Source organism: Gorilla gorilla, chromosome 8, assembly GCF_029281585.2.
Source record: "Gorilla gorilla gorilla isolate KB3781 chromosome 8, NHGRI_mGorGor1-v2.1_pri, whole genome shotgun sequence".
Lineage (NCBI taxonomy): Eukaryota > Metazoa > Chordata > Mammalia > Primates > Hominidae > Gorilla > Gorilla gorilla.
The window spans coordinates 113224337-113250557 of record NC_073232.2 but is presented as its reverse complement, the minus strand read 5'-3'; the positions used below and the strand labels follow the sequence as shown (position 1 = coordinate 113250557).

The following is a 26221-nucleotide window of genomic DNA, read 5'->3' as shown; positions in this document are numbered from 1 at the left end:
GCAATGGAAAAATTTTTTAGTAAAACTGGAAAAGGCTCTATAAAATGTCCTGACTCCAGCAGTCCTGAGGCAGCACACAATGGCATCAGTGTCTAGGTGGCAGGCACTCCAGGCTGACAGCTTCCTTCCATGGCTCTATGACCAAGCAACCCAACCCGAGGCAGCTCCCACCAGTGAGGCCCTGATATTGCAGGGCTAAGCACCTAGGATCCAATTCTAGTACATGCCACCTCATGCTAGGCTCTACAAAGTGGGGAGCAGAGGGGCTTGGTACCCACTGTATCACCCTTTGACTTTGAAAGCCTAGGCTGGAGTTTCGCATGAAGTCCCCGATTCCCCTCCAGGTTCATGCGGCCTGACCTCACTGCCTTGAATCTGACCTGCTCATTCCTACCTCAGGGCTTGGATTTCCTTTTCTCTCTGCCTGGGTCCCCTTCTCCGGATGTTCACGTGGCTCTCTCCTTCTAGTTGTTTAGGCCCCAGCTCACATGCCCTCGGCTCAGAGACACCTTTTCAGACCACTTATCTACACTAGCCTGCCAGCACTCTATCGCATTTCTATTTTCTTTACAGCATTTTTCACTAAAACTAGGTTTTCTGCTAATTTGTTCATTGCTTGCTTGTCTCTTCCGCCAGAATGCATGCAGGCAGGGACTTTATCTCTCTTTTCAGTGCTGTATATACAGGACCTCAAACAAAGCCTGAGCAACACAGTAGTTTCTCAGTAGTCTGCTACATTGAATTTTCTCACTATGGAAACCTGCTCTAGGTTAGGCCCCTCAGACTGAGAAGGGCACACAGCTCAGGACCACAGGATAGAGGAGCCCTCGCAGAGTTTTATGCTCCAGCCTGTCCTATCAGGCTCATTTCAGTGACCAGCTCTGCACGGCCTTCACTTTGAACGCTTGGAGGTGTCTGGCTGGTCGGGAGTGGGGGCCTGGCCTGAGCAAATCTCAGACTTCTGTGTTGTAGTCCCCTTTTTGCCAGAAGAGGGCTTTTTGGCCACTGGTCCAGTGTCATCCTTGATCTTCTTGAGCCGGGCCTTGTTCTTTGGTGGAATGGAGAAGGTGAGGGAGTTCTTGTTGAACTCAAGCGGGAAGACACCTACATCTCCATCAAAGCGGTTCTTGGACACCTGCAGATACCGTTTCCCTGGCCCGGTTACCAGCTTCCTGTCCTGCAGGATCAGAACATTGTCTGCTTCCTGGCTTGCCTGGGGAACAGGGGGCAGAAGGAGGAAAGCAGGAGTAAGAGGACATGAGCAAAGCAGAAAGGAAGGCTGACAGGGCAGGGAGGAGTGATAAGAATGGGGAGAGGGGCTGGGTACAGTGGCTCACGCCTGTAATCCCAGAACTTTGGGAGGCCGAGTCGAGTGGATCACGATGTCAGGAAATCAAGACCATCCTGGCTAACACGGCGAAACCCCATCTCTACTAAAAATACAAAAAATTAGCTGGGCGTGGTGGCATGCACCTATAGTCCCAGCTTCTTGGGAGGCTGAGGCAGGAGAATCGCTTGAATCCGGGAGGCGGAGGTTGCAGTGAGCCAAGATTGTGCCACTGCACTCCAGCCTGGGCAACAGAGCGAGACTCCGTCTCAAAAAAGAAAAAAGAAAAGAGAAAGAATGGGAGAGGGAAAAGTACTTCCCCCCATGACCAAAGCTCTTTGAACTACTGACCACGATGCTGGGGCCACTCAAATCTTTCAGTTCCCTGACAAGCTTGCTACTGTTTCAGACGCTGCCTGTGCTGTTCCCTCTCCTTCTCCACAGCGGGCCACCCCACTCAACCTCAGCTTCTTCTCTTTTAGGTCTCAGTCTAAATGTCACATCTCATGAAGGAGACCATTCTTTTTTTTTTTTTTTTTAAGACAGTCTCAGCTGGGCACGGTGGCTCACGCCTGTAATCCCAGCACTTTGGGAGGATGAGGCGGACGGATCATGAGGTCAGGAGATTGAGACCATCCTGGCTAACACGGTGAAACTCCATCTCTACTAAAAAAATACAAAAAATTAGGCGGGTGTGGTGGCACATGCCTGTAGTCCCAGCTACTTGGGAGGCTGAGGCAGGAGAATCACTTGAACCTGGGAGGTGGAGCTTGCAGTGAGCCAAGATCACGCCACTGCACTCCAGCCTGGGTGACAAAGCGAGACTCCGTCTCAAAAAAAAAAAAAAAAAAAAAGATAGGGTCTCACTCTGCTGCCCAGGTTGGAGTGGAGTGCAGTGGTGTGAGCACGGCTCACTGCAGTCTCAACCTCCCAGGCTCAAGCAATCCTCCCACCTAAGCCTCCTGAGTAGCTGGGACCAAAGGTGCATGTTACCATGCCCAGCTAATTTTTAAATATATATATATTATATATATATATTTTTTGAGACGGAGTCTCACTCTGTCACCCAGGATGGAGTGCAGTGGCGCGATCTCCGCTCACTGCAAGCTCCGCCTCCCGGGTTCACGCCATTCTGCCTCAGCCTCCCAAGTAGCTGGGACTACAGGTGCCTGCCACCACGCCCGGCTAATTTTTTTTTTTTTTGTATTTTTAGTAGAGACAGGGTTTCACCATGTTAGCAAGATAGTCTCGATCTCCTGACCTTGTGATCCACCCGCCTTGGCCTCCCAAAGTGCTGGGATTATAAGTGAGCCACCACGCCTGGCCAATTTTCAAATACTTTTGTAGAGACAGGGTCTCACTACATTGCTCAGATTGCCAAACTCCTGGGCCCCAGCAATCCTCCTGCCTCAGCCTCCCAAAGTGTTGAGATTACAGGTGTGATCCACTGTACCCTGCCATTTTCCACTTCTGCATTACTCTCTTCCCCAGCTCCATGTTTGTTCCATCATGGCACATGATTTGTGCTCCTTGCTCTGAATTCCCTAGGCCCAGCCCAGGCCTCGTATGTAATAGGCATTCAGTGTATTACTAGAAGCTCCAGGATTGGGCTGGTCCTGATGCCCAGAAGGCCCTCACATTTATCTGATTGTCTAATACCCATTGTCTACCAAACCTCAACCCAACCTTTGTTGTCACCTCCTCTGGAAGTCTCCCAGATGTCCCGGGCTGACTCAGACATCTTTTCTCTTTGCTCTCCAAATACTTGTGCTGCCTATCATACTCTTATCATACTGAATTGCAATCACTGTCTTACTGTTTCCCCAGGAGAGGATGTGAGCTCCTGGGGGACAAGGAGAGCATAAGAACCAACTATCAGCCTTTGTATTTCCAGCACATATATTCCTCATGTCATGGCCCCAGGGGCATTGCCTCCTGCCTGTTCAGATGGACAGTCAAGATGATTAAGGCTGAATGAGGGCTGTCCCTGGTCACACCTACCCACTCTATTTTTCAAAGCTTGAGCTCCTCTAAAGGCCACTCACTTTGGCTGAGCCAAAAATGGATGCTGTCTGCAGTTCCTTGTCATCATCCTCTTTCCGGGGGTGAATGACCAGTGTCACATGGCAGTTATTGTCTGTTGCAAACTTCCGAAAGACCCCGATGATGTAGTCTTGAGCTGCAATCCTGCACCATCCCAACAACACAAAGAGCTTATCAGACACAGAAGGACAAGAACATACACATACTCTTGATCCATTCACATCTCCCCACAAACTACCACAACCCACTGTACCTCCCTCTACCCAAGGACTCACACTCAGATCCCTGTCCATACATCCTGCTGCCATACCCCACACCTCCATATGATACACATGGGGGCGGTACGTGCCTGCACACATCTCAGAAAATAGGAGAGCACAACATGTGTGCCTAGAGGCCAGCTGCCTGAGAAGTGTGTGTTGTATGTCCAAGCGGGCTCAAGCTAGACAAGAGAGGATGTCACCGTCACCTGTCTGTGGACAGCTGCTCATGACCCATCATGAACTGCAGGTTGTCGATGATCACATGACAAATGTCATAGACGTAGACTGCATGTTGCATTGTATCTATTACAGTCCTGGGAAGAGGAAAGGCAAGGAATTTGACAAGTTGTCTCTAGACCACCCCAGGCAGAAGAACTAGCATCCTGAAAACTCTCTTGGCTACCTCCTCTGCCCTTCTATTATTATTATTATTATTTGAGACAAGGTCTTGCTCTGTAGCCCAGGCTGGAGTGCAGTGGTGTGATCACAGCTCACTGCAGCCCCAACCTACTAGGCTCAAGCGATCCTCTTACTTTAGCTTCCTGAGTAGCTGGGACCACAGGCATATGCCATCACCATGCCCAGCCTAATTTTAAAAAATTTTTTTATAGACGGGGGGGTCTCCCTATATTGCCCAGGTTGGTCTCAAATTCCTGGGCTCAAGTGATCCTCCCACCTCAGCCTCCCAAAGTGCTGGGATTACAGGCGTGAGCCACTGTGTCCAGCCCTGCCCTCTCATTCTTTGAAAAACTCTAAACCTAAGGAGATGGGGGAGTTCCTACTGGAGCTGGAAAAGGAACCAAAGGTTCCTGAGTGCTGGGATATGTCTGGGAAAGCAAGGTGGCTGGAATCTGGGAGTCTCACCTGATGCTCTGCTGTCCATGGAAAGTCATGAAATAGAGGGGCAGGTCCTCAAATCGGTCAGCCCAGTGATCATATTTGTCCAGTTGATCTTCCAGCCGCCCCTCGGCAAACTGTGTCAGCATGACCCGGGCTAGTCTCACATTACTGATCTCGAAGCTACCCCACAGTGTGTTCACCCCCTGGGAACACAAATCCAGGGCATACTCACTGATGAATGTCGTCTTTCCACTGCCTGTTGGCCCTGCAGTGGGGTGGAACAGACCTGGGTGAGGAGGAAGTCCTACCCTTGAAACCAAGACATAGGTCAGGGCTTTAAAATTGGGGGGAAAGGGCAAACCTTCTTTTCAACATTGTCATGGCCCAAACCCACTTGCTTTTGTCACCTGATCTTCTGCCCCTTTACTCTAAGTAGTGATTTCTCAAAGGGTTACCTGTAAAGACCGTCAGCTCGCCCTTCCGATGTCCCTTCAAGATACGATTGAGGTCTGGAAAGCGGCTCCAGCGGAGGCCAGCTGCTTGCTCCACATTTGACAGTTCTCCTAGCACCTCCTCCCGAAGCTGCCGGAAAGATACGATGGACTTGTGCCAGGCAGGCAGGGCGGTACGAAGAATACGAGAAAGATTGAAGCCTCCGTTCAGGGCCTCCAGGGGACGGGGTTGCTGGTCTCCTGGTCGCACCAAGAAGCATCGTTTGGGGTTCAGTTTTCGTGCAAACAACTTGGCGGCTTCCCAGGACCGAAGGTCATCCCCCAACCAGAATACAATCCGCCGGAACTGTTCCAGGTAAGGGAGTAAGGCAGGGGGTAAGCAGGTCGTTCCTCGGGGTAGAGTAAGGGTAGGCAGCCCCGTGGACTGGTTCAAGGCCAGGCTGTCAAGCTCACGACTCGTCAGTACCACCTCAGCATCTCGACGACTAATCAGTGGTAATCCAAACAGATTGTGGTAGGCGCTAGGTCGGGGAATAGTGGTTTCCTCGTAGCTCACTCCATCCCCCTGGCATTTAGCCTCTAGGAGCTTCAGGCCTCGTAATCCTGAGCCCCCAGGGGAGAACCAAGGGAAGACAAGACTGCGAGCAGGTCGCAGATATCGCACACTAAAACGCTTGAGTGTGTCATCTGTAACCTTGGTAAGGCCAAACATTGTATCAGCCAGCTGAATCTCCTCCTGATCAGGCAGCTCCCACAGAGGTATTGCTCGGTTCCAGATCCTCCGGACCTCCTCGCTGTCCTCAAATTCTGGTGCCTTACTAAGCAGAAACCCCTCCCTGGCCCCATCCCCTCGCCCCTCCACGCTGGCCTGGAAGTCTTCCCAGCTCCCTTCTGCTAGGCTGGTCATGCAGAGAAAGCGGCCTGTGGTCTTGTCAATGAAGAGGCTGAAGGAAGTGGTAACACCAGTCTGGCCTTTGAGCTGTGAAGACTCTGCAAAGGGGCTCAGTGCCCGCAGGCAACTGTGACCATCCTGGAAGGGGATCCCATGCCCCCGCAAATACTGGCGGATTTCAGTTGCAGTTACAGGCAACACTGGCATATCCAAGGCTTGGAGAGTCTCCTTCCTGTAACGTCTGCGAGGAGGGCCTGGGGCCAAGTTTCGGGGCAGGCCCCTCCGACCCATCCACTCCCCACGCAGGGGTAACAAGATACGGAGGGGGCAGCCACTTCGGAGGAGGACCCACATTCCTAGCCAAATGTGGGAAGTCACTACTTGAAATGCCTTAGGTGCCTGGTTAGCGTGCCTTCACTAGACCAAACTCTAGGGATATCCCACGCAGCACTCTGCAGAGCTCACTCTAGGTGCATTCTTTCTCTCCATGAATTTCTCCTCTTCAGACCCTCTACGTTGCTGCTTCACGACCCTTTCGCATATGCCCATCTACACGACCCTTTCGCGTCCACGTCCTTCTACAATGGCTCCCCCACCTCTATGGTCCGTTAGTTTCTCTCCGCCACCTCACCTCTATGACCCTCTATACAGTTCCTCACTGATACAGTTTCTTTGCATCATCTTCTCACCTCTACTGCTCCTCCACAGCATCTCCTCGTCGTCCTCATTTCTATAGTCATCTGCATCCTTTTTGCAGTCCCTTTGCCCTAGGCCCCGACTAGAGACCCTCTTCCGCTTCTCCTTCCCCTCACTGGGACCTCAACACGGCGAGAGCACCCAGCACGACTCCCGCCAATCCCCCGGCCCAAAGGAATGCCAGTCTCTATCCTCCCCCGTGTCTTCACTCCGCTCTACTACTCCGAGCTCCGCCGCACCGGCCCCCAGCCCCAGGTTACCACTTTTGTCTCTCCCACTTCGCCCGCAACGTGAGTCTCCCGCACATGCTACTCGCCTTGACCTCGGAAGCAAAACTCCGGGAGCGGTCGTCCCGGAACCGGAAGCCTCGAGGTTTAGTCCCGCCCCCCTCTCCTCGCCGCTTAGGCTCCGCGGCCTCCAAGCTGTAGCTATGACGGCGCGCGGGACTCCGAGCCGCTTCTTGGCCAGCGTTCTCCACAACGGACTGGGTCGCTACGTGCAGCAGCTGCAGCGTCTGAGCTTCAGCGTCAGCCGCGACGGCGCCTCGTCTCGCGGCGCCAGGTGAGCCAAGGGAAGTGCGCAGGCGCGGGTCGGGGTGGGTGTGGAGGTGGCAACGACTCCCCGGGTAGGTCGCCCCCAGTCAGGGGTCATACTGCTCACTGTCGCGGGTCGCTTAGGGAGTTCGTGGAGCGGGAGGTGATCGACTTCGCCCGACGGAATCCAGGGGTCGTAATATATGTAAACTCGCGTCCGTGCTGCGTGCCCAGAGTAGTGGCCGAATACCGTGAGTGGGGCCGGGCTCGGGCTGGAGGGCGGGATCAGGGGCTCGACCCGTTATCCTCCTTCTTGCTTGGTCGCGCCGGCCAGCTTCCGCCCACTCTCACCCACTCTCACCCCTCTTCTGCCAGTTAACGGGGCTGTGCGCGAGGAGAGCATCCACTGCAAGTCGGTCGAGGAGATCTCGACGCTGGTGCAGAAGCTGGCCGACCAGTCGGGCTTGGACGTGATCCGCATCCGCAAGCCCTTCCACACCGACAACCCTAGCATCCAGGGCCAGTGGCACCCCTTCACCAACAAGCCGACCACGTTCCGCGGGCTACGCCCCCGAGAGGTTCAGGATCCTGCCCCAGCCCAGGTGCAAGCACAGTGAAGAGTTGCCCCACCAACTGCAGCCCCAGGCTTTGGACTGTTTCTCCAGTAAAGGTGGTTCTTCCCCTTTGGGATTCCAAGCTCAGGCAAATGGAACCCATCAGTGGGCAAGTTGACAGAGGTTCTGCTTGGGATAATGAAGAGCTGCCTGTTTCTTTCCAGTGCCTGCTTCTGGGGGCAGTGACCTTGTGAACCACTCATTTTTATGCAAGTGGCATCCCTAAAACCTGAGATGAGGAAGACTTCAAGGGTTTTACAGGGCCCTTGTTTTTTAAATCCAAATTGATAATAATGATCTCAAAACACAGTGAGAGGTCTGAAGGCTGGCTTCTGAAGAATCCCTGATGTCTTATTGGAACAACCACTGAGCTATGGAGAGCTCTGCTGTGATGGGCTAGGCACTTTATATCTGTGTGAATACAGATTTATAAAACAGGTTAATAAACTTATCCAAGGTCACATTTCAGGTCTGTCTTCAAAATGTGTGCATATGTTAAGCACAAGCCTCAGTTTTCATTATTTTAAAACTAGACACAGAACATATAACAACTGTCAGGTGGTTAGTATCAAAGGCCAAGTGATTAATCTAGGCCTGACCCCTGAAAGGGAGAGGGGAGTGATTCTCAGACTAAGTCCTGGCTGACAAGCTTTCTCTGGTCTTAGCTATACATCTCCTTCCCCCCCACGTCCCTCTTTGTGCAGAAATAAAATCCATGTCCCTTGAGCCAGCTGGTGGGGGGTGCTGAGAACCTTGGGGAAGGGCAGGAAGGCTGATATTAATGAGTATTTTCTAATCTTAGTTTAAAAAGGGGGGATGGTGGGGAAATGAGAGCCAGGAAATGAAAATCTAGAAACCCCTGTAAGAATTCTTGAACTGTTGTCATTTTCTTGTCATGCCCTAACACCATGATCAATGAATAGTGTGAACCTTACTAAAGAGGCCTGTGTGCCTGCCAAGGAGTCAGGATGGAAGCGGAGGATCCCAATTTCCTCTGCAAATAGTTGTATTGGGGAGCAGAGCCAATCCTGGAGGCAGATATCACCTTCTGTATAGGCTCGGGAGCCTGTCCCCTGGTGATCAGGGGTGGGCCCATCTAGATGAAGCAGACTAGTCATAGCTGTGGAGAAAGGGTGTTTATTAACCAATGGCAGGGGGAGGAGCTGAGCCCAGGCTCCCCACTCTGTCACATGCCTGTTCCACCCACCTGGTTGTAAGTGGGGGCATTCCTAAAGAAGTGTAGCCATTCTCACAATAAATACATTCATTGTGGGGTGGAGGTGGGAGAGGTTGGGTGAAGGGCAGTAAAAACCCGTGGGATTCCATGTTCTCAGCTACAAAAATAACAGTCATCCTTACCCGAGGGGAATGGGGGAGCTCAGTCAGAATTGATTGTCCCATATAGGCCTAGAGACTTCAGAGGCCCCTGGACCCTGAAAGTGCCCCGGTGAGGTAGGACAGGGGTAGGAGCTAAGCGTCCAAACTCCCAGCCTCTGTCTGCCCTTTGCATAGTTCCAAGAATGGGCTTCATATGCCAGTTGAGACATCAGATTTCTCCTCCCTTTCCCTGCTGTAGTCTAGAGGAAGCAAATGCTTGATTCCCCCAAAAGAGAGGCTGGCTCATTGAGTGCAGTGTTGGTCATCCATCCTAGGGAAGGGCCTGTGAGGACAGTTAAATGGGAGGGGGATCTCCCTCTGAAATGTCCACGGACTAAACCCAACAGACAGGTCCAAGACAGCAAGGGGAGGTGCATGTGAGTGGAAATGTAAGCGCATGTGTGATACAGGTGTGTGTTACCACATGTGCATGGGGATGGGACATGCCTGGAGCTCTGTCTCTCATACTCTTGAGAATGACCAAGGAGAGTGGGGAGGCTGATTCACAAGGGCCACACAGGAAGGGAGAGGAGGGGAGTGATGCAGTCTTACCTCCCCAGGCTGGCCCATTCCCAAGCTCTTGACAAAGAGGTCACCACATGGGGCTGGGGAAGAGGACCAGATAGGATGTGGCAATTGGGAGGGTACCCCAAGTCCAGAAGCAGGGATGAAACAAGAATGCACCAGGAGAAGGTGAGGGTGGGGGCACTGCAGCCCAGCCGATAAACATTCTTCCACGTGTGCATGTGAATGTACGCAGGGCTTAGGTGGCTGGCAGAGGTCTTGTCTGGTTTCAGGACCATCCAGCACACAGGGCCATGCAGAGGGTGGTGACATTGAGCCCATATGGACCTGCAGAGCCCTGCCTGGGAGAAAGAGAAAGGGTTTGGGCAGATGAACGGAACAGGAGGATGGAGTCCTCAACTATAAGTGTTTAGGTTAGGGGATAGGAACTGGCTCTGGGTCTGCAGGGCACCTGATCCTGAGGGAGCACCTACCTCTGAGGAGCACCGATGGGCCTGGGCTGCTCACATGTGGGTCTGTGGAGACTGAGGAGGGGGCTTTGGCTGGGCCTGACTGGCCAGCCCTACAGGGACATCAAAAAGTTGGGAGAAGGGTATGGAGTGGGGGTAATGAAGGGAGGGTGGCTGTGTTAGGGAGGCAGTGGCCCAGCCTGGGACAGATACGCTGGCTTGGAAGAGCATTTTTCTGGGAGGCTGGGCTCAGACAGAGCTCTCATCTAACTGCTCCACGAGCTGCGTGTGCTTCCTTTTTTCCAGGATGCGGCTGAGTTCCTCGGCGAAGGAGCAGGGTCCTGCTGGTACTCCATTGTTGCTCTGCCTCAGAAGCACATAGCTATTGCCATTCATCCTCCGCAGCCGGCTGGGCAGTGCCACCAAGCCATTGGTCAGCTCAGCCGGTGGCGGTGGGGGCGGTGGGGGTGGTGGGGCTGGGGCTCCCTCCCCAGGGATGATCTGGAGACAGCTGCCCTCCAGGCCCCCAGCCCCCTCATCATCACCCTCATCTTCCTCTCCAGGACACTGGCCTGAGACTGTCTGCAGTTGCACCGCAGATCCTCCTGCCCGGCTGGCCCGACCCAGTGAGTATTTCCGTCGGCGCCCTCGTCTGCCTTCCTGCAGACAGGCCACATAGAGGAGGGAGGAGGCCAGGATGAGGCAGAGGCCACCAAGCGCGGCAATGGCTAGCACATAGAGCAGTCTCACATCAGGTGCCAGCTGTGCCCCAGGTGTGGCAGGGGCTTTTGGAGCTGGGGCAGGAGTGGCTGGCCGGACCGTGAGGCTATAGGAGGCCAGCAGGGTGCGGAGGCCATTTTCCTCGGCATAGCAGCCATAGTTGCCACTGTGCTCAGGCTGTGCATCTGTAACCAGCAGCCCGTCCACGCCCACACGGTAGCCACCCTGCCCATCGCTCAGGCCCATGCTCCCATTGAGTAGCCACAAGGCCCGGGCCAGGTTGGATGGCTGGTCACAGGGCAGGAGGACATCATCACCCCGGAGCACAGAGCGGGTCTTCAGTGGTGGTGGTGGCCCTGTGGGGTTTGGGGGAGAGGTCAGTACCAGCCCGTCCCAGGAAGGGATTAGAGATGGCAAGCCAGACTGTTCACTGCCAAGTCCCTGGCACCAAGCACAGAACCCAGAATCACAGTGACAGCTGACCCAGGCTCTGTGCTCATGCTTCCACAGAAGGTTCACGTTGGCTCTTCCCAGGAAGCAGGCAGTGCCTTGGGCCCTTTTCCATTCTCTCTCCATGCTCTCATCCTCTCCTGTGGTTTCAATTTCTGCCATCTGCCAGTAACTCCTAATCTCTACCTCAGACTTCTCTCCTGAGTGCCAGACTCAGATATCTACCATGTGCTGGGCATCTCCACATGAGGTCTCTTGGACACCTCAAAACCAAAGCTTTTCTCCCCAACGACACCAAGTCCTTTCCTTGAATTGCCACCACTGTGAATGGCACCACCAGCCACACAGTTGCTTAAGTCAGAAACCTGGGAGTCTCCCTTCTCTTTCTTGCTCGCCTTTTTGTTTTGTTTTGTTTTTTTGAGACGGAGTCTCATTCTGTCGCCTAGGCTGGAGTGCAGTGATGTGACCTCAGCTCACTGCAACCTCCACCTCCCTGGTTCACGTGATTCTCTTGCCTCTGGCTCCTGAGTAGCTGGGATTACAGGCATATGCCACCATGCCCAGCTAGTTTTTGTATTTTTAGTAGAGACCGGGTTTCACCATGTTGGCCAGGCTTGTCTCGAACTCCTGACCTCAAGTGATCCACTCGCCTTGGCCTCCCAAAGTGCTGGATTATAGGCATGAGCCACCGTGCCCGGCCCTTCTTCATGTTTGTATCTAACTGTCACTAAGATTCTGTTTCTGGCATCTATCTTAGACCTGTTGATTTCTCTCCTTCCATGACTCCTGGCCCACTCTGGCCCCATGTAATCCATTCTTCATGAGAGGTATCTTAAAAACACAAATCTGATCATGCCACTCTCCAGCCTAAAACTCTTCAGAGGTTTCCTATTGCTTTTCGGATAAAGACCAAAATCTTCAACATGGCCTTTGCCCACTTGTCCAGCCTATTCTCCTGTCACTCAAATGTGCCAGCCTCTCTCTGCCTGCTGCTCCCTCTGCTTGCATGTCACCCCATTACCCCATGTCCTCTGCTTGCCTGGCTAACTTGTGGGAGATAGTATAGTATAGTGACCAGAAGCACAAAGTCAAATCAGACTGCTTGGGGTCAGGTTTGAATTCTTTTTTCTTTCTTTTTTTTTTTTTTTTGAGATGAGATGAGGTCTCACTCTGTTACCCAGGCTGGAGTGCAATGGTGTGATCTTGGCTCACTGCAACCTCTGCCTCCCAGGCTCAAGTGATCCTCCCACCTCAGCTTTCCAAGTAGCTGGGATTACAGACATGTGCCACACACCTGGCTAATTTTTGTATTTTTTGTAGAGATGGGGTTTTGCCATGTTGCCCAGGCTGGTCTCCAATTCCTGAGCTCAAGCAATCCACCTACCTCAGCCTCCCGAAGTGCTGGGATTACAGGCGTGAGCCACTGTACTCAGCCAGGTTTGAATTCTGGTCCAGTTTCTTAATAGCTGAATAAGTTTGAGCAATTTACTTACACTCCCTGGGCCTCAGAGAGGTCCCTCATGGGGATAATAATAATGACACCTTTCTCATAAGAATGCTGTGACAGTAGATGACATCATGCATAGAAGTATTTAGATCAGTGTCTGGCACACAGTAAATACTTAATACATCTTAGCTATGATGATTAACTTTTGTTCTTTCTTCAGATATCAGTTCAGTCATCCGATCTTCCTTGGGGAAATACCCATTACCGTCCTGAACCCTTGTCATCCACTACTTGGCTATAAGCTCCAGAAGTGACAAGACACTTCACATCTTAAATATGTTTCCTAGTTATAATTCATTTGGGCAGTAAATGTTTGTTGAGCACTTACTCTGTGCCAGGCTCTGTGTTTGAGTCATCCTTACCAAATGCACATAGCCACAGCCACTCAGATACAAACATATACGTACACATGGCAGTAAATGGCAAAGAGGACAGTCTGCGTAGCTAGACCCACACTCATATGAGTCACTTACCTGTATCCCTGCTGCTCTCACAGCCTCGATTTCCTCTCTCTATGTCCTGTATCAGTGCTGTCCTGGGACAGAAGATCAGGTTTTATGAACAAGGGGAACTGGGTTTCAGTTTCCCAGTGAAAGGGTAGATAGGTCTGTTACTAATAACTAGCCCCTGCACTCCCCCAGTAGCTATCAGGCCTTCCTCCTCCACTCAGACCACATGTGACTGTCACCCCCCACCACTTCCCACCTGCTTCCCTGGGACCTGTTGGCTATGGTGGTGGCTGCCGCGCAGGCATGGGTGCCAGGGTCCCAGCCACAGTAGGGGTCTCGGGCCAAGATGCAGTCATAGCAGGATCGGTAGCGGGAGCAGCTGGAGAGTGGTAGCTGGATGACTCCGCTAGGAGCCCCCACATAGAGGCTGTGCTGGGAGCCAGATAGGACAGTTGGTCGGCAGCGCCCCCACTCATACAGATACACAGCCTCTGCCCAACCTCCCCACTCCCTCTTCCTGTTTCAGCAAGGCTATATTAAGGGTCACAGAGAAGGGAGGGCTACCTGCAATAGAGAGATGACTAGATTTTCCACAGACTGGGGCTCCCTGAACACTTGTGTCTCTTCAATAATGTGCATCCCAGAGCCCAGGACTACGGCCTTGTGGATCCAGCCATCAGCTGGCATGGAAAGAGCAGAGAGTTAGACCCCAACTATGGGATCTGCTCTCAGCACCCTGCAAGAGGCCTAATACGAACAGCTCAGGAGTCCTGAGGTCCAGAACAAGGACTCAGCCAGGAGCAGTGGACCCTCAGGACATTGGGAACTCCAGACTAGTCATGGCAGGAATTAATGGATTCAGAAGCATTAGTGATCAGGGCCAACAGGGATCAGGGATTGGGATCAGAAGCACCTGTGCCCAGAAAGAGCAGGTCATAGGTGGGTCCAGCAGGCGTGGTGACAGGTGTCCCTGTAAGGTGTGTGTAGCGTATGTTGCGCTTGAGCAGCAGGGGCCGTCCACGTGTGGGCACAACGGGCCGAGCCATCAGTGGGTGCAACTTTACAAAGTCCAGGACCAGGGATGGCAAGTCTTGGGATGAATTGTAGCCTTGGCTGCGCAATGAATCTGTGATACACTGGGGTGGGGGACGAAGGTGGTGAACCTCGGGACTCCACCACCTGCCTGCCCTCTCCACAAGGCCAGACCCTCTGACCCTTCCCTGGGCTCTGTCTACTCAGCACTGGCCCCAGGCCTGGGCACTCACCGAGCCAGGCCGGGGCTCAGGCACCCCACCCTCATAGCGACCCCAGCGCCGGGAACCATCCTGGTATTCCATATAGGGTCCTGCAAAGACAGCCTGGATCTCTGCCAGGTCATAGCGGCAGATGGCTGAGGCCTCCAGGGTCTTCCTAGGAATGGGACATAGGGCAAGGGGGGTGAGTTACATGGAGTCAAGCCTGCCCCCCAACTCGTGCTCAGCCTGAAGCTCACTGTTACCCTGGCCAACCCCAGCTATAGTCCCACAGGGCCTCTCCTGTGAGTCAGTGGACCACTGCATTCATTCTCTGGCTCTAGCCTAGCTTGATGTGCTTAAAATTCTCACTTTGCCAGCACTTTGAGAGGCCGAGGCGAGCAGATCACGAGGTCAAGAGATCGAGACCATCCTGGGCAACACAGTGAAACCCCATCTCTATTAAAAATACAAAAATTAGCCAGGCGTGGTGGCGCACGCCTATAGTCCCAGCTACTCGGGAGGCCGAGGCAGGATAATCACTTGAACCCGGGAGGCGGAGATTGCAGTGAGCCGAGATCGCGCCACTGCACTCCAGCCTGGCAACAGAGCAAGACTCCCTCTTAAAAACAAAAAAATTCTCACTTTGCAGCCAGACCTCCCCACAGTGGATCGTATCTCATCCTCATTGACCTCTGCTCCAGCCCCTATGCTGTCTGCAGTTTCTTGCCTCCCGATTGTCCCTGCACTGACCACTGTGTGCTCAGCGTGAAGGCTGCATAGAAGTGTGTACGGCTTGAGGTTTCAGCATCCAGGCTGCAGACCCCACGCAGTGTCTCATACAGTGGAATGTGGCAGATGAGACGGGCCTTCAGGAAGGAAGTCCACTTCTTCTGCAGGATCTTCTTCCCTCCCAGGTCTCCCTGGGGAGGTAGAGGCACGGGATAAGGGGCCAGGGTCAGAGGTCCAGCCTCTATACCCGTGCCCCAATGTCAGCCCAATCCACCTTGCAGACACGAGCCACACGGGCCACACGGTGACTGCTGCGGCTCTGAGTGAAGCTGCCAGAGCCCTCCTCAGTGGCACGCTCCGTGAAGAAGTAGTACACCTTGTCATCATCACCCACTGCACTGGCCTTGCTCTCCCGCACGAGGACGGAGAACACAAACTCAGCATCTGTGGGTCAGGCAGTTTGAGAGGCTTTTGAGACAGGCTGGGGATTCCTTTCCCCCATTCTGAGGCTGACCCCTCACTTGACAACACACAGGAATGGAATGGACAGGCTCACCTGGGGATTTGGGGGTGGGGTGGTCAGCTGGCCAAGGGAGTAAAAATGAAGAAATAGTCCCCTACCCCCCATCATCCTGTGCCTCATCCTCCTAACCATTGAGCCAATGCATTGGTGTCTCCTCAGTTCTCAGGGAGTGTGGGTGGCGGCTCCGGCGGATGTCAGGAATGCTCCGGAATTCATACCTAGTGGCTGTGTAGAGGCCTCCATCTGGTGTGGGGACATTCCAGGCATGAGAGACATGTCATATACAACAGGGCACATGACATATACATGGTGGCAGGTCCTAGAGATGAGATCCACATCCTAAAAATACCATGTCTGTGATAGGGAAGAAGGCCTGCTCACCAATGATGAGGCCTGTGAAGCCACGGGCTGGGTCATAAGGACACTTCTCCTTCCCCTCCTCGAAGCTGGTTGGCAAGGTGAAGGCCTCAGCATCCTAGGGAACAAGGAACCAGCAGTAAGTGGTTCAGAGGACAGGCAGGGACAGTGGCTCAAAGTCAGATCAGTCTGGGGTCAGGGATCAGCCATCAGGGATAGGGGCAGGTTGTATGGCAGATGCACCTGACAGCAATAACTTAAGCATCCCCTGAGAATGACCTTATGGCCTCAAAACAATGTATGTTTGGAGTTCCAAATCTGCAAGTGGCCAACCTAGAGATTCACTCCTTATCTATGAAGAACATCTGAGCCCCTAGCCCATCCTGTGGAACACATGCTGTCCAGGGGATCAAGGCCCTTTGTTTTGGGTTAAATGAAGTTTGCCAGGTGGAGGTGATTAGGGGGAGGATGCTAAGTGAAAATGCTATAAAAACTGCATGGTTTTTACAAAGGGGAATGGTTCTCCAGTGCAGCCCGCCGCCACTGGACTGCCCTGTATGGAAGTCCCCTTAATAAACCATCCATCTCCTTCACTGGCTCTGAGTCTCTTCTTTGGCATCTCGAACATGATCCCATCCCTAAGGAAGTCAACAGAGATCTGGCACAACACAGGTATACTCACAATGGCTGCACAGAGGGGCTGGAAGGCATGAGTCCCACATGCATAGAGGTGGGTAGAATTGAGCCGCTGCAGGAACCGCACATGGTTAAAGCACTCCGTCTGTGGGATGAGGTGGAGAGGGCTGTGAGCCCCCTGTCTGACTAGAAGCCTCCTCCATTAGTCTAGCTTTGTAGTTTGGCTCTTGCCCCCACCCACAGGACAAACGGTTCTTTCCAAGATACCTGTGATCCTTCTCACTGCTCCAGAATATTTCCTGGAACTCACTGTCCTTGGCCTCCCAGTAACATGACCCTATTTCTCTCCTCTGTCCCTCAGATTACCTGACACCATTCTGCCAATATCTCGTGTGTCTCTTGCAGTTCCCTCCACCTCTGGTTCAAGAGCTCCCAGGGATTCCACCATCCTGAGGTGCTTCTCCTCTCCCATCCAGCTCCTTCTCAGCAACTCTTTCTATTCTTGGAACTCCTGCCCTCCCCGCTGGGGTGATACAACCAAATCTATCCCTAGATGCCAGCTCGCTCTCCACCCGATATCCCAGGGATGCTTCAAACTCACCTTGTCAGAAGCCAAGTTCATCCCCTCCTCCATAACCTACATCTTTCCTAAACCTGTTTGTCCAGTCTTTCCCACCTCACTTCATCCATCCTACGACTCAACCTAGAAGCCAGGAATCATCCTTGCTGCTTCCTACTTCCTCACCCCCACATTCAGTCCCTCTCCACAATTAATTCATTGTCCTAAAAGTCTCTTGACTTGGTCCACTTTGACTCCACCACCAGCACCCAGTCCAAATGACCACCATGACCTCTTCCTTAGACATCTGCAGTTGCTACCTCATAGCTCCTCCCAACCTTTTCTTTTATAAAAACGACTTTATAAAGCTATTTATTCAGTCAGTGATGAATACATGTACATAGTATAAAACTTAGAAAGTACAAAGGGGTATGTTATAAACAGGGAGTCTCCCATTTATCCCTGTCTCCCAGGTTGCCTGCAAAGAAGACTGCTGTTACTATTGTCTGAAGTTTCCTTCCAGAGATATTTTACCAAACAACACACTTTTGCTACTCTCCAACCACTTTCCAAGGTATATTCTAAAAATGTAAACCTAGCCAGGTGTGGTGGCTCACACCTGTAATCCCAGCACTTTGGGAGGCTGAGGTGGGAGGATCACTGGAGCCCAGGAGTCCAAGACCAGCCTGGACAACATAGCAAGACCTCATCTCTATGTGGTGGCATGCACCTGTAGTCCTAGCTACTTGGGACGCTTAGGCAAGAGAATTGTTTGAGCCCACGAGGTCGAGGCTGCAGTGAACCACTGCACTCCAGCCTGGGCAACAGAGTGACACCATGTCTGAAAAAGAAGTAAAGTGGATCACACCACTGTATAGGCTCATCAGTGACCTGAATATAGAGTCCCACATGCTCCTAGCCCTGTGTGATGGGACTCTGCCCATTCCTCTGGTCTCACTCACCCTACTCCAGCCACACTGGTCTTCTCTGCCTGTCAAATGCCCTCAGCTGCCAGCCTCTTGACTCCTTTGCCATGTTAATGATTCCTCCTCTTGCCTGTTACCCAGGGTTTAAATCCATACAGGCCTCTTTGTGTCTCCTCCTGCTCCCTCACCTGGTACAAGCCACTAGCATCTGTCCCTCCTCTCCATAAGCCTGCTCAGGCCCCTTCCTCTGACCCAAATGATGCCCCCAGCCTCCTCACTGCTTTTCCTGCCTCCAGACTCACCCTATTTTCATCCATCCAGTGCCTGGGGCCAGATAAATATTCCTAAAGTGATGTTTCCCCAAGATGTTTATTTATTTTTTTAATTTTATTTTTTTTGAGACGGAGTCTTGCTCTGCCGCTAGGTTGGAGTGTAGTGCATGATCTCAGCTCACTGCAACCTCCGCCTCCCGGGTTCAAGAGATTCTTCTGCCTCGGCCTCCCGAGTAGCTGGGACTACTACTCGCAACACCATGGTGATGTGACTGGGACTACTACTCGTGTGGATGTGCATCACCATGCCGGGCTAATTTTTGTATTTTTAGTAGACACAGGGTTTCACCATGTTGGCCAGGCTGGTCTCGATCTCTTGACCTCATGATCCACCCGCCTCGGCCTCCCAAGGTGCTGGGATTACAGGCCTGAGCCACCGTGCCCAGCGGATGTTTAAATTTTTTAAAGGGGGGTAGGGAGGAATTCTCTGGTCAAATAACTTTGGAAACCACAGGTGAAACCTATCTTTACTAGGCTTACTTCCTAGAGCCTGAAGGATGTTGCTGTGCATTGTGGGACTGGGCATGTAGTGTTTCCCAAACTCATTTGACATTTAAACCCCTCCTTTGAAAATTAATGTTCCTCAGAACATGCTTTGGGAACTGTTCTATAAAGCCTTGCTATCCAAAGTGTGGTCTGGGGACCAGCAGCATCAACTTCACTGGGGAGCTTGTTAGAATTGCAGACTCTTGGGCCCTTCCCCAGACCTACTAAGTTTAGCACCTGCATTTATAATATACCTGGGTGATACATTAAAGTTAGAGCCTCTAAAGTATCAAATTGTGAGGGTGTTCACTGTCACAGAATAAAACCCAAACTCCCAGCTGGGCATCTGTGGCCTTCCATGACCTGGTTCCATCTGCCTCCCCAGCCCCATTTTCTACCTGTGCTGCACCAAGAGGCAGCCTTTGATGGAAGCTCTTGGAGATGCCTTTTTAAACGCAGCTGTCCCAACACCACCCCTGGCCCACCTTGGCCCAGTGGATCTTGGGAATTTTTTTAAAATTATTTTTTATTAGAGATAGAGTCTCATTATATTGTCCATGCTGGCCTCGAACTCCTGGGCTCAAGTGATCCTCCTGCCTTGGCCTCCAAAAGTGTTGAGATTACAAGTGTGACCCACCATGCCCAGCCCAGGGCTGTTTATTTTGTAAAAGCTCTCCAGATGGAGCCATTACCTAGCCAGACATGGGACCCCTGGAGACACCCTATTCTTTAGCTGGAAAGGGCTGACGCTTCATTAATGCCTGTCCATGGAATACTGGGTATTTGACCTATTCCTTGACCAAAGACTCATTTTTCTCATCTGCAAAATGCAGGATAATACTATTTCATAGGGTTATTTTAGAATTAACTGAGATAATAGCTAAATCATCACTTGCTGTAGATAGTCGCTGACTTAACAATGGTTCAATTTATTATGACGGTTTTATTGGTAAGTAACCCATCGTAAGTAAGCATCTGTAGAGGTTACTTACTGTTTTTTGTTGGTTTGTTTTTGTGAGACAGGGTTTTGCTCTGTCGTCCAGGCTGGAATGTGTGGCTTAATTATAGCTCACGCAGCCTAAACCTCCCAGGCCCAAGTGATACTCCCACTCAGCTTCCCAAGTAGCTGGGACTACAGGTGCACGCCAGCATACTTGGCTAATTTTTGTATTTTTTTTGTAGACAGATCTCGCTGTGTTGCCAAGGCTGGTCTTGAACTCCTGGACTCAAGCTGTCCTCCTACCCTCAGCCTCCCAAAGTGTTGGGATTACAGATGTGAGCCACCGCGTTCAGCCTACTTATTGCTATTTTGATTATTTGGGATCCCAGAGGAGATGAAGATGCCACTGCGGGACAAACTAGTAGGCCACCAGATGGTTGAATTAGAAGTACTGTGCCCAGATGCCGGGGGCAATGGCTTACATCTGTAATCCCAGCACTTTGGGAGGCCAAGGTAGGAGGACTGCTTGAGGCCAGGAGTTCAAGACCAACCTGGGCAACATAGCAAGACCCTGTTTCTACAAAAAATAAAACACTTAGCTGGGCGTGGCATGTGCCCGTGGTCCTAGCTACTCAGGAGGCTGAAGTGGAAGGATCCCCTGAGCCCAGGAGTTTAAGGCCACAGTGAGCTATGATCATGTCACTGTACTCCAACCTGGATGACAGAGGGAGCCCCGACCTCAAAAAAAGAAAAAAAAAATGCTGTGCCCATGGCTTGCCACTCTGGCAATACTTACAATGTTTACTGTGGTTGCTGAGATTGACTGGCAGGTCTGTACCTACCCATCTGTGTCCCCAACAATCCTGGCATCCCTGATTGAGGAAGAAGGGGACGAAAGGAGCTGGGGACAGGGCAGACCACATACCTGGTTGTTTTTCCCTTTTTGATGACATTTGCTTTGCATCTCTGGGGAGGCTTCCCAGTGGATCTAGTGGAGGCAAAGGGAATAGGCTGATGCACTGACCCCAATACCTATTACTCATAGGACCAGGCAATAGGACCCCACAGAGTTGGGGAAATTGGGGTGAGGATCAATTTCAGGAGGAACACTGAATGCAAGGAACACCTGGGCTGGGAAGGGCAGTGCTGTCTGACCAGGGGGCTATGGAAGGCTGGCAGGGTTTTAAGGAAGTTGAGGTCCCAGGGAGCTGGATAAGCATAGAGACCCTCGGGGTGGTCCAGGTTCCAGGGCCTGACCTCTTTGTGAGCCCCATCTCCTATGTCGTTGGCACTGAGAGAGAACAGGGCGCCTCGGGCTCCCACCAGCAGCCTTGCTGAGGCCTCCTCCAGCAGCAGTGTTGAGTAGTTCTGGGCTTGGCCCTTGAAATGCCGGGTCCCAGAGAGCTCTGGGGAGAGCAGGAACAGTGAGCCTAGTTCTGGGGTGCCTCCCCACCCCCAGCCCTGGCTTCTGCTGCCTTTTGAGGTTGAGGGTCTAACCTTCATAGGGTATGGTCATCCGAGGGGTGGCATCTAGTTCTCTAGACGGTCTCCGCAGTGAGGGTCCTGGGACTGCAGTTGCTGTGAGGATGCTGAGGAGGAGGGGCCAGAGCCTCCCCCACATCTTCCTGGGGAGGCCCAGACTAACAAGACCCCCAAAGGGAGCCAGAGTCACAGGTTGTGGGGGCGGGGAATGGGAAGCACAGTCACAGGGGTCAAAGTCCAAGGAAGTCACTTGGAAGGTCAGGGGTCATAAGGTCATAGGAGTCAAGGAATCATGGGGCCATGGGGGGTCCTGGAATCGGGGGGACATGGAGTCACAGGGTTGTGTGGCCATGGAATCCCCAGCTAAGAGGTCAGAAGGAGGGAGGGATCACATGCCTTTCTGCATCAAATGCAAACTCCATGGTGAGAGGAAGTTGTGAAGTTCTAGAGGGGTTGTAGGTTACTGATGGGGTCACCCTGCCCCCGACAGTAGAGCTAGTCCTGGTTTTCTGAGGTCCGTTTTCTGAAGAAAAAACGGGGAAAAAAAGCCCTTTGATCTGTATGTGGGTGGAAGATGGATGGCATTACCGAGACTTCAGGGGGCACTGAAAGAAGGAGGCCCAGCATCCACAGAACGCCCACGCCCGGATCGACTCACAATCATTCTGTCTATCCCCTTGCTCTGATGCAGGAGGCTGGGGTGGAACTTACCTTCCTTACAAGACCCTAGATGCCCACAACCCGAAACCCAAGGTCATGACCCTCTTCTGGCCAAGTCAGAAGCTCCACTAGGCCCTCAAGTCAAAAGAGCTGGGGTTCTTGGAGAGAATGCCTGCTTCTCCCAACAATGAGATGCAACTCGGTCAGCAGCTGCCCCTGCTGCCTGCGGGGGTGCCTTATGCAGGAGGGCCTAACCAGAGAGGTTTAATGGGCCTTTGTTTATTTTGTCCTGCTTTCCCTTTGTTTTTTCTTTTCCCTGGCCTGAGAGCTCCCTCTGGAATTTCTCTTTAATTATAACTTCTTGGTATTCCTCTCCAAGGGGGTGCACATCTCTGCCCACGCCAGTCTGTATTGCACCCTCTGGCTAGGCATCCACACGTGTCCCTACCTGCAAGTAGGCATTCACAGGCATTGGGGTGGGTACCTAGGATCCCCCTGGTTGCACAGGTATAATGTCTGTGCAGAAGGCTGTAGTGTGCAAGGCCAGTTGAGACATAAGCAACGTGAAGAAGGTAAATGATGGGATCCCTGAGCCCTTGGCCCCTCCCGACACATCTTGGACCCTCCCTCAAGCCAACCAGTTGGGGATGGGATGCGGGTGGGTGGCAGGCCTCTCCCAACCCCTGTAACAGGCCTCCTAATCACCAAGGGGTTCCTTGAAGAGTTCCTGGGCTGGGTGAGGTGTGGAGAGACCTAATACATTCCATCTCATCAGCCACCCACAGGCAGGGCCAGAGGGTGCCACTGGTGCCTCCTCTCCCAGGTCAAATATTAACTATCTGGCCTTGGAAAGAGGGGAGGAATCAGGAACTGGCCAGAGGGATAACAGGAGCAATTATTCAAGAGGTAAAGGTCAGCACTGCAGGGGCAGAGCCCTGAGGGGTAGAGTCAAATATGAAAGGGAGAGAAGAGGATTCCCTGACCCTGAAAGGGCATAGGCTCCCTGTTTGGGATCTGGGACAGCAGGAAGCTTCAGGCAAGCTGGCCATGCCCCACCCCTCCCTGTGGAGGCACACCTGTTTACCTTTGGGACCTCTTATTTGCTCAGTGCAAAAGGCATGTGTGTGGGGAGCACTATGGCTAGGAGGAACATGCCCCAGGTTAGAGGAGCCACTCAGTGTGGTGCATGTCACACTTATAGTTTAAGAGTCACATGGGTGACTATTAGGAAGGTGATATACATGCACATGGGTGCACACACACACACACACACATGTTCACAAGGAGGACTGTGAACACGTGGATTCACAGGGGTCATTCACACATATACTCACAGGGAGTTTTGTGCACACATATGCTCATACAGAGGGCCACAGCCACAGGTAATCATACATATTCACATGTGACATTGAATTTACATGCCCATCCATTCAGCAGGTCACACAGCCTCAGACATTGAGGAGAGATAAACCCACACATGTGGGTTTGTGTCAAGGACTGTGCACCTATTCAATAGGAGGGTCCTATACATACACATGTATGTGTAGGGACATGCACACAAACCCATTGATATAGTGGGCCAGGCAATCATGTTCACAGAAGGGTCAAGTACATGTGTGCTCACACACAGTTCTTGAACACACAACTACATCCATGCAGAGACAAGCACACATGCATACAGGGGTCCAGTTTTCGCCATAGGCTTGGAGGCTGCTAGTGTCCACTGGGGTGAGATGCAGAGCAGAACCCTGCCTCCGTTCCTGAAAGTCCCAATTCTAAGGCCCAATTTCAAGTGTGTGTTTGTGTGTGGGGGTGGTGAGGGGGTTGTGTGTGTGTGTGTGGTGATGGGGGAGGCTTCTGACCTTGGATGGGCAGATGGGATGGGTGCATGAGTCAAGGCCGCTCTACAAGGGAGGGAACGGGAAAGTAACTCAGGCAGGAGGAGGCCCCTAGCTTTAGCAAAGATGGAATGGAACGCATAATTTAGTACTCCTCCACCCCGATGTATATTGCGGTTCTAGAGGTGGGAGACGGGCTGGAGCTCTCAGCCCCCACTTAACCTGTTGGGAGGGGGCGGGGCTAAGTGGGCGGGGCGGAGCATATCACCCCTCCCTTCAGTGGCGAAGTACGGGTTTAAGGTCTCCAGTCCACGCCCCACACTCCACCCCAAGTTCCACAGTTCGGGTTCTTCCCCAGGGCCAGCCCCCTGAACTCGGATCACCTTTCCTCTATTAGATCTTGGGGTGGAGGGAATTGGGGAGGAGAGACCCTTCAAACAGGATCAATGGAGGATCAGCAGGCTCTCGACCTTCATCCCAGATGTCCACCTGCCTAGTGTAGGCGGTATTTCCCTCTGCCTAGTAGGATGGCGGTCTCTCCTGGCTTGAGAGAGCCCCTCCCCCGGGACCCCCTCCCTCCAACATCCTGGACAGTCCGCGGTCCTCTCCCTTCGTCAGGTCTAACCTCAGTCTCTACTGCTGCAGCTCGAGGACAAGCTCTCCTTCGATCCCGGCGTGACGTGACCCAGATCCTGGGGAACACTGTTCGCCACGCGGCCCCCTCCCCGCGCTGGTCCCCGACTCCGTGGTGGCCGGTCTGCACCCCGCGCAGCCCGAGGCCTGGCCCGCGCCCCTCTAGAGCCTTCATGCAGGACCGGGGGACTTGGTGGTGAGAAAGGCCTGGCCCAGCTTGGAGAGTAGAATGGACGTGGGGGAGGCCTTGCCCGACCCCCGGCCCGCAGCCCCAGGCTTACGCCAGGGCGCCGCCCGCACTCCTCGCCTTGCTCACCTTTGCGCTCGGATCCGGGGCCATAGAGACAGCGACGCGCGGCTCCGCGGCCCCACAGCACCAGCTGCGAGAGGAAGGGGCCGCGGCTGGAGGCGGGGCGGGGGGGGGGTGGAGGCGGAGCCGGGGGTGGGGCGGGGTCCTGAAAGGCGGGGCCGACTGGGTGGGGTGAGGGGAAGGTCGCCGCTCTGTTCTTTGCGCCCCCTACTCTAGCACAATAGAGGCGGTTTGAGGGCGAGGCTCACACACAGCCTTCGGCCATCCGGCGACCCCCCACCTCTAGGCGCTGCGGCCCTGAAATCGCCCCCTGGTGGTGGCCTCGCCACCCCGTGCACCCTCCACATGCTTATAGCCCGTCCTCTCCTCCGCTGTAACCCTAGGACCCCCCTGACTTGCCTACTGCTGGGGACGTGCAAACCTGTCCTGGCGTTGCGGGGTTGGGGAACCCTCTCGGAGGGCCTTCTGGCCTGTCCTCTAACCTGGACCTCACTCCCTGTGCTCCTGCCACCCGCTTCTGCTCTCGGCCTAGGGTGTGGAGGGAAGGCTACCCTAGGTGGCGACTGGACGTTGGGGAAGCTCTGAACACAAGGTAGGGGCTTGATTCCCAGCTTCAGGGGCTGTTCAGCTTGAGCTATGCGTGGGGGAGATGGGGTCAGGCCTGAAGGGGATAAAGTAACAGCTTGACCTGAAAGGCACACAGAAAATGCTTTTTCTGGATAAATAAGCCACAAGCATTTGCACCTGTTCACTCACCAAATCTTAACCCTAACCTAGGCTCACCTCAGGGACTGGGTCATTCAAACACTTGCCTTCCCCTCCAGCTCATCTTGGGCACCATTCTTATCCAGAACTTAGAGTGCACCCTTCTAGGCAATCAAGTACCCTATCCTTCCCAGATTCAATCACCTTACCCAGCAGCAATCTAGGAAACCCCTCACAATCAACTCCCCAACTCCTTTAACTCAACTAGTATGGTCCTTCTGTGCAAACTTGGATCCTGCCTCCTTTAATAGGTCACAGCCTATTAAAGTGAACTTAGCCCCTATAGTCCAAACAAAACCTGCATTCAGGCCCTGACCCAGCCTGGTCCTTCCTCCTCCATCCATGACAGTATTCATGTGGGCTCAAGAGAAGGACCAAAATGATAAAGGCCACAGGAACATATGTGATTGACTCTTGCATGTGCCTAGGAGTCAGAACAGGATTCAAGTGGCACATTTAACTAAAGGAAACTTGGGAAAGGCTTCATCCTTCTTTCTGGATTCCCCAAAGCTCACAGTTTGGCACTGAATCATATACAATCTCGTAGTTTGGATGGCTGTGTGTGACTGCAGACTGCTAGACAGCAGGGCCCACATCACAGTTCCACCTCCCCCAACACTCTGCAAATAGGATGTGTGTGGCGGGGAGAGGGAAGGTAGCTGGGGAGAAACAC

At 52.9% G+C, this 26221-nt stretch overlaps 3 protein-coding genes and 1 long non-coding RNA gene across 10 annotated transcripts; 2 read left to right on the top strand and 2 right to left on the bottom strand.

The window, feature by feature from the left end:
- TWNK (twinkle mtDNA helicase) lies at window positions 1-7063 on the bottom strand. 4 transcript variants are annotated; one of them, XM_004049961.5, is made up of 5 exons: window positions 4929-7063; window positions 4498-4738; window positions 3840-3947; window positions 3373-3514; window positions 1-1213 (listed from the first exon to the last, which is right to left on the bottom strand). In XM_004049961.5, the coding sequence occupies exons 1-5, from the start codon at window positions 6169-6171 to the stop codon at window positions 893-895; spliced, it is 2055 nt and encodes a 684-aa protein (XP_004050009.1). In that variant the 5' UTR covers window positions 6172-7063; the 3' UTR covers window positions 1-892. The 4 variants fall into 4 exon arrangements, with proteins under 4 accessions (XP_004050009.1, XP_018890124.1, XP_063566499.1 ...); XM_019034579.3 differs by having other exon boundaries at window positions 6774-6847; XM_063710429.1 differs by having other exon boundaries at window positions 4498-4676; window positions 4929-5053.
- Window positions 6896-8128, top strand: MRPL43 (mitochondrial ribosomal protein L43). Its single transcript, XM_019034581.3, has 3 exons — window positions 6896-7074; window positions 7191-7297; window positions 7422-8128. Exons 1-3 carry the CDS (start codon window positions 6944-6946, stop codon window positions 7661-7663), a joined length of 480 nt encoding a protein of 159 aa, XP_018890126.1. The 5' UTR covers window positions 6896-6943; the 3' UTR covers window positions 7664-8128.
- On the bottom strand, window positions 7877-24880 carry SEMA4G (semaphorin 4G). 4 transcript variants are annotated; one of them, XR_004071574.3, is made up of 16 exons: window positions 24790-24880; window positions 21358-21865; window positions 21118-21266; window positions 20786-20848; window positions 16664-16762; window positions 16006-16099; window positions 15754-15867; window positions 15376-15545; window positions 15123-15292; window positions 14403-14547; window positions 14051-14273; window positions 13702-13817; window positions 13394-13569; window positions 13162-13223; window positions 10036-11087; window positions 7877-9903 (listed from the first exon to the last, which is right to left on the bottom strand). XR_004071574.3 is itself a non-coding variant. In XM_031015219.3 (15 exons), the coding sequence occupies exons 2-15, from the start codon at window positions 21479-21481 to the stop codon at window positions 10261-10263; spliced, it is 2532 nt and encodes an 843-aa protein (XP_030871079.1). In that variant the 5' UTR covers window positions 21482-21865; window positions 24790-24880; the 3' UTR covers window positions 7877-10260. The 4 variants fall into 4 exon arrangements, 2 of the variants coding, with proteins under 2 accessions (XP_030871079.1, XP_030871080.1); XR_008668977.2 differs by having other exon boundaries at window positions 13409-13569; XM_031015219.3 differs by having other exon boundaries at window positions 7877-11087.
- LOC134759239 (uncharacterized) lies at window positions 10575-13015 on the top strand. The gene is made up of 2 exons (XR_010135280.1): window positions 10575-10637; window positions 12849-13015. It is a non-coding gene; the product is annotated as an uncharacterized lncRNA (long non-coding RNA).
- Window positions 24881-26221: the final 1341 nt, after the last annotated feature.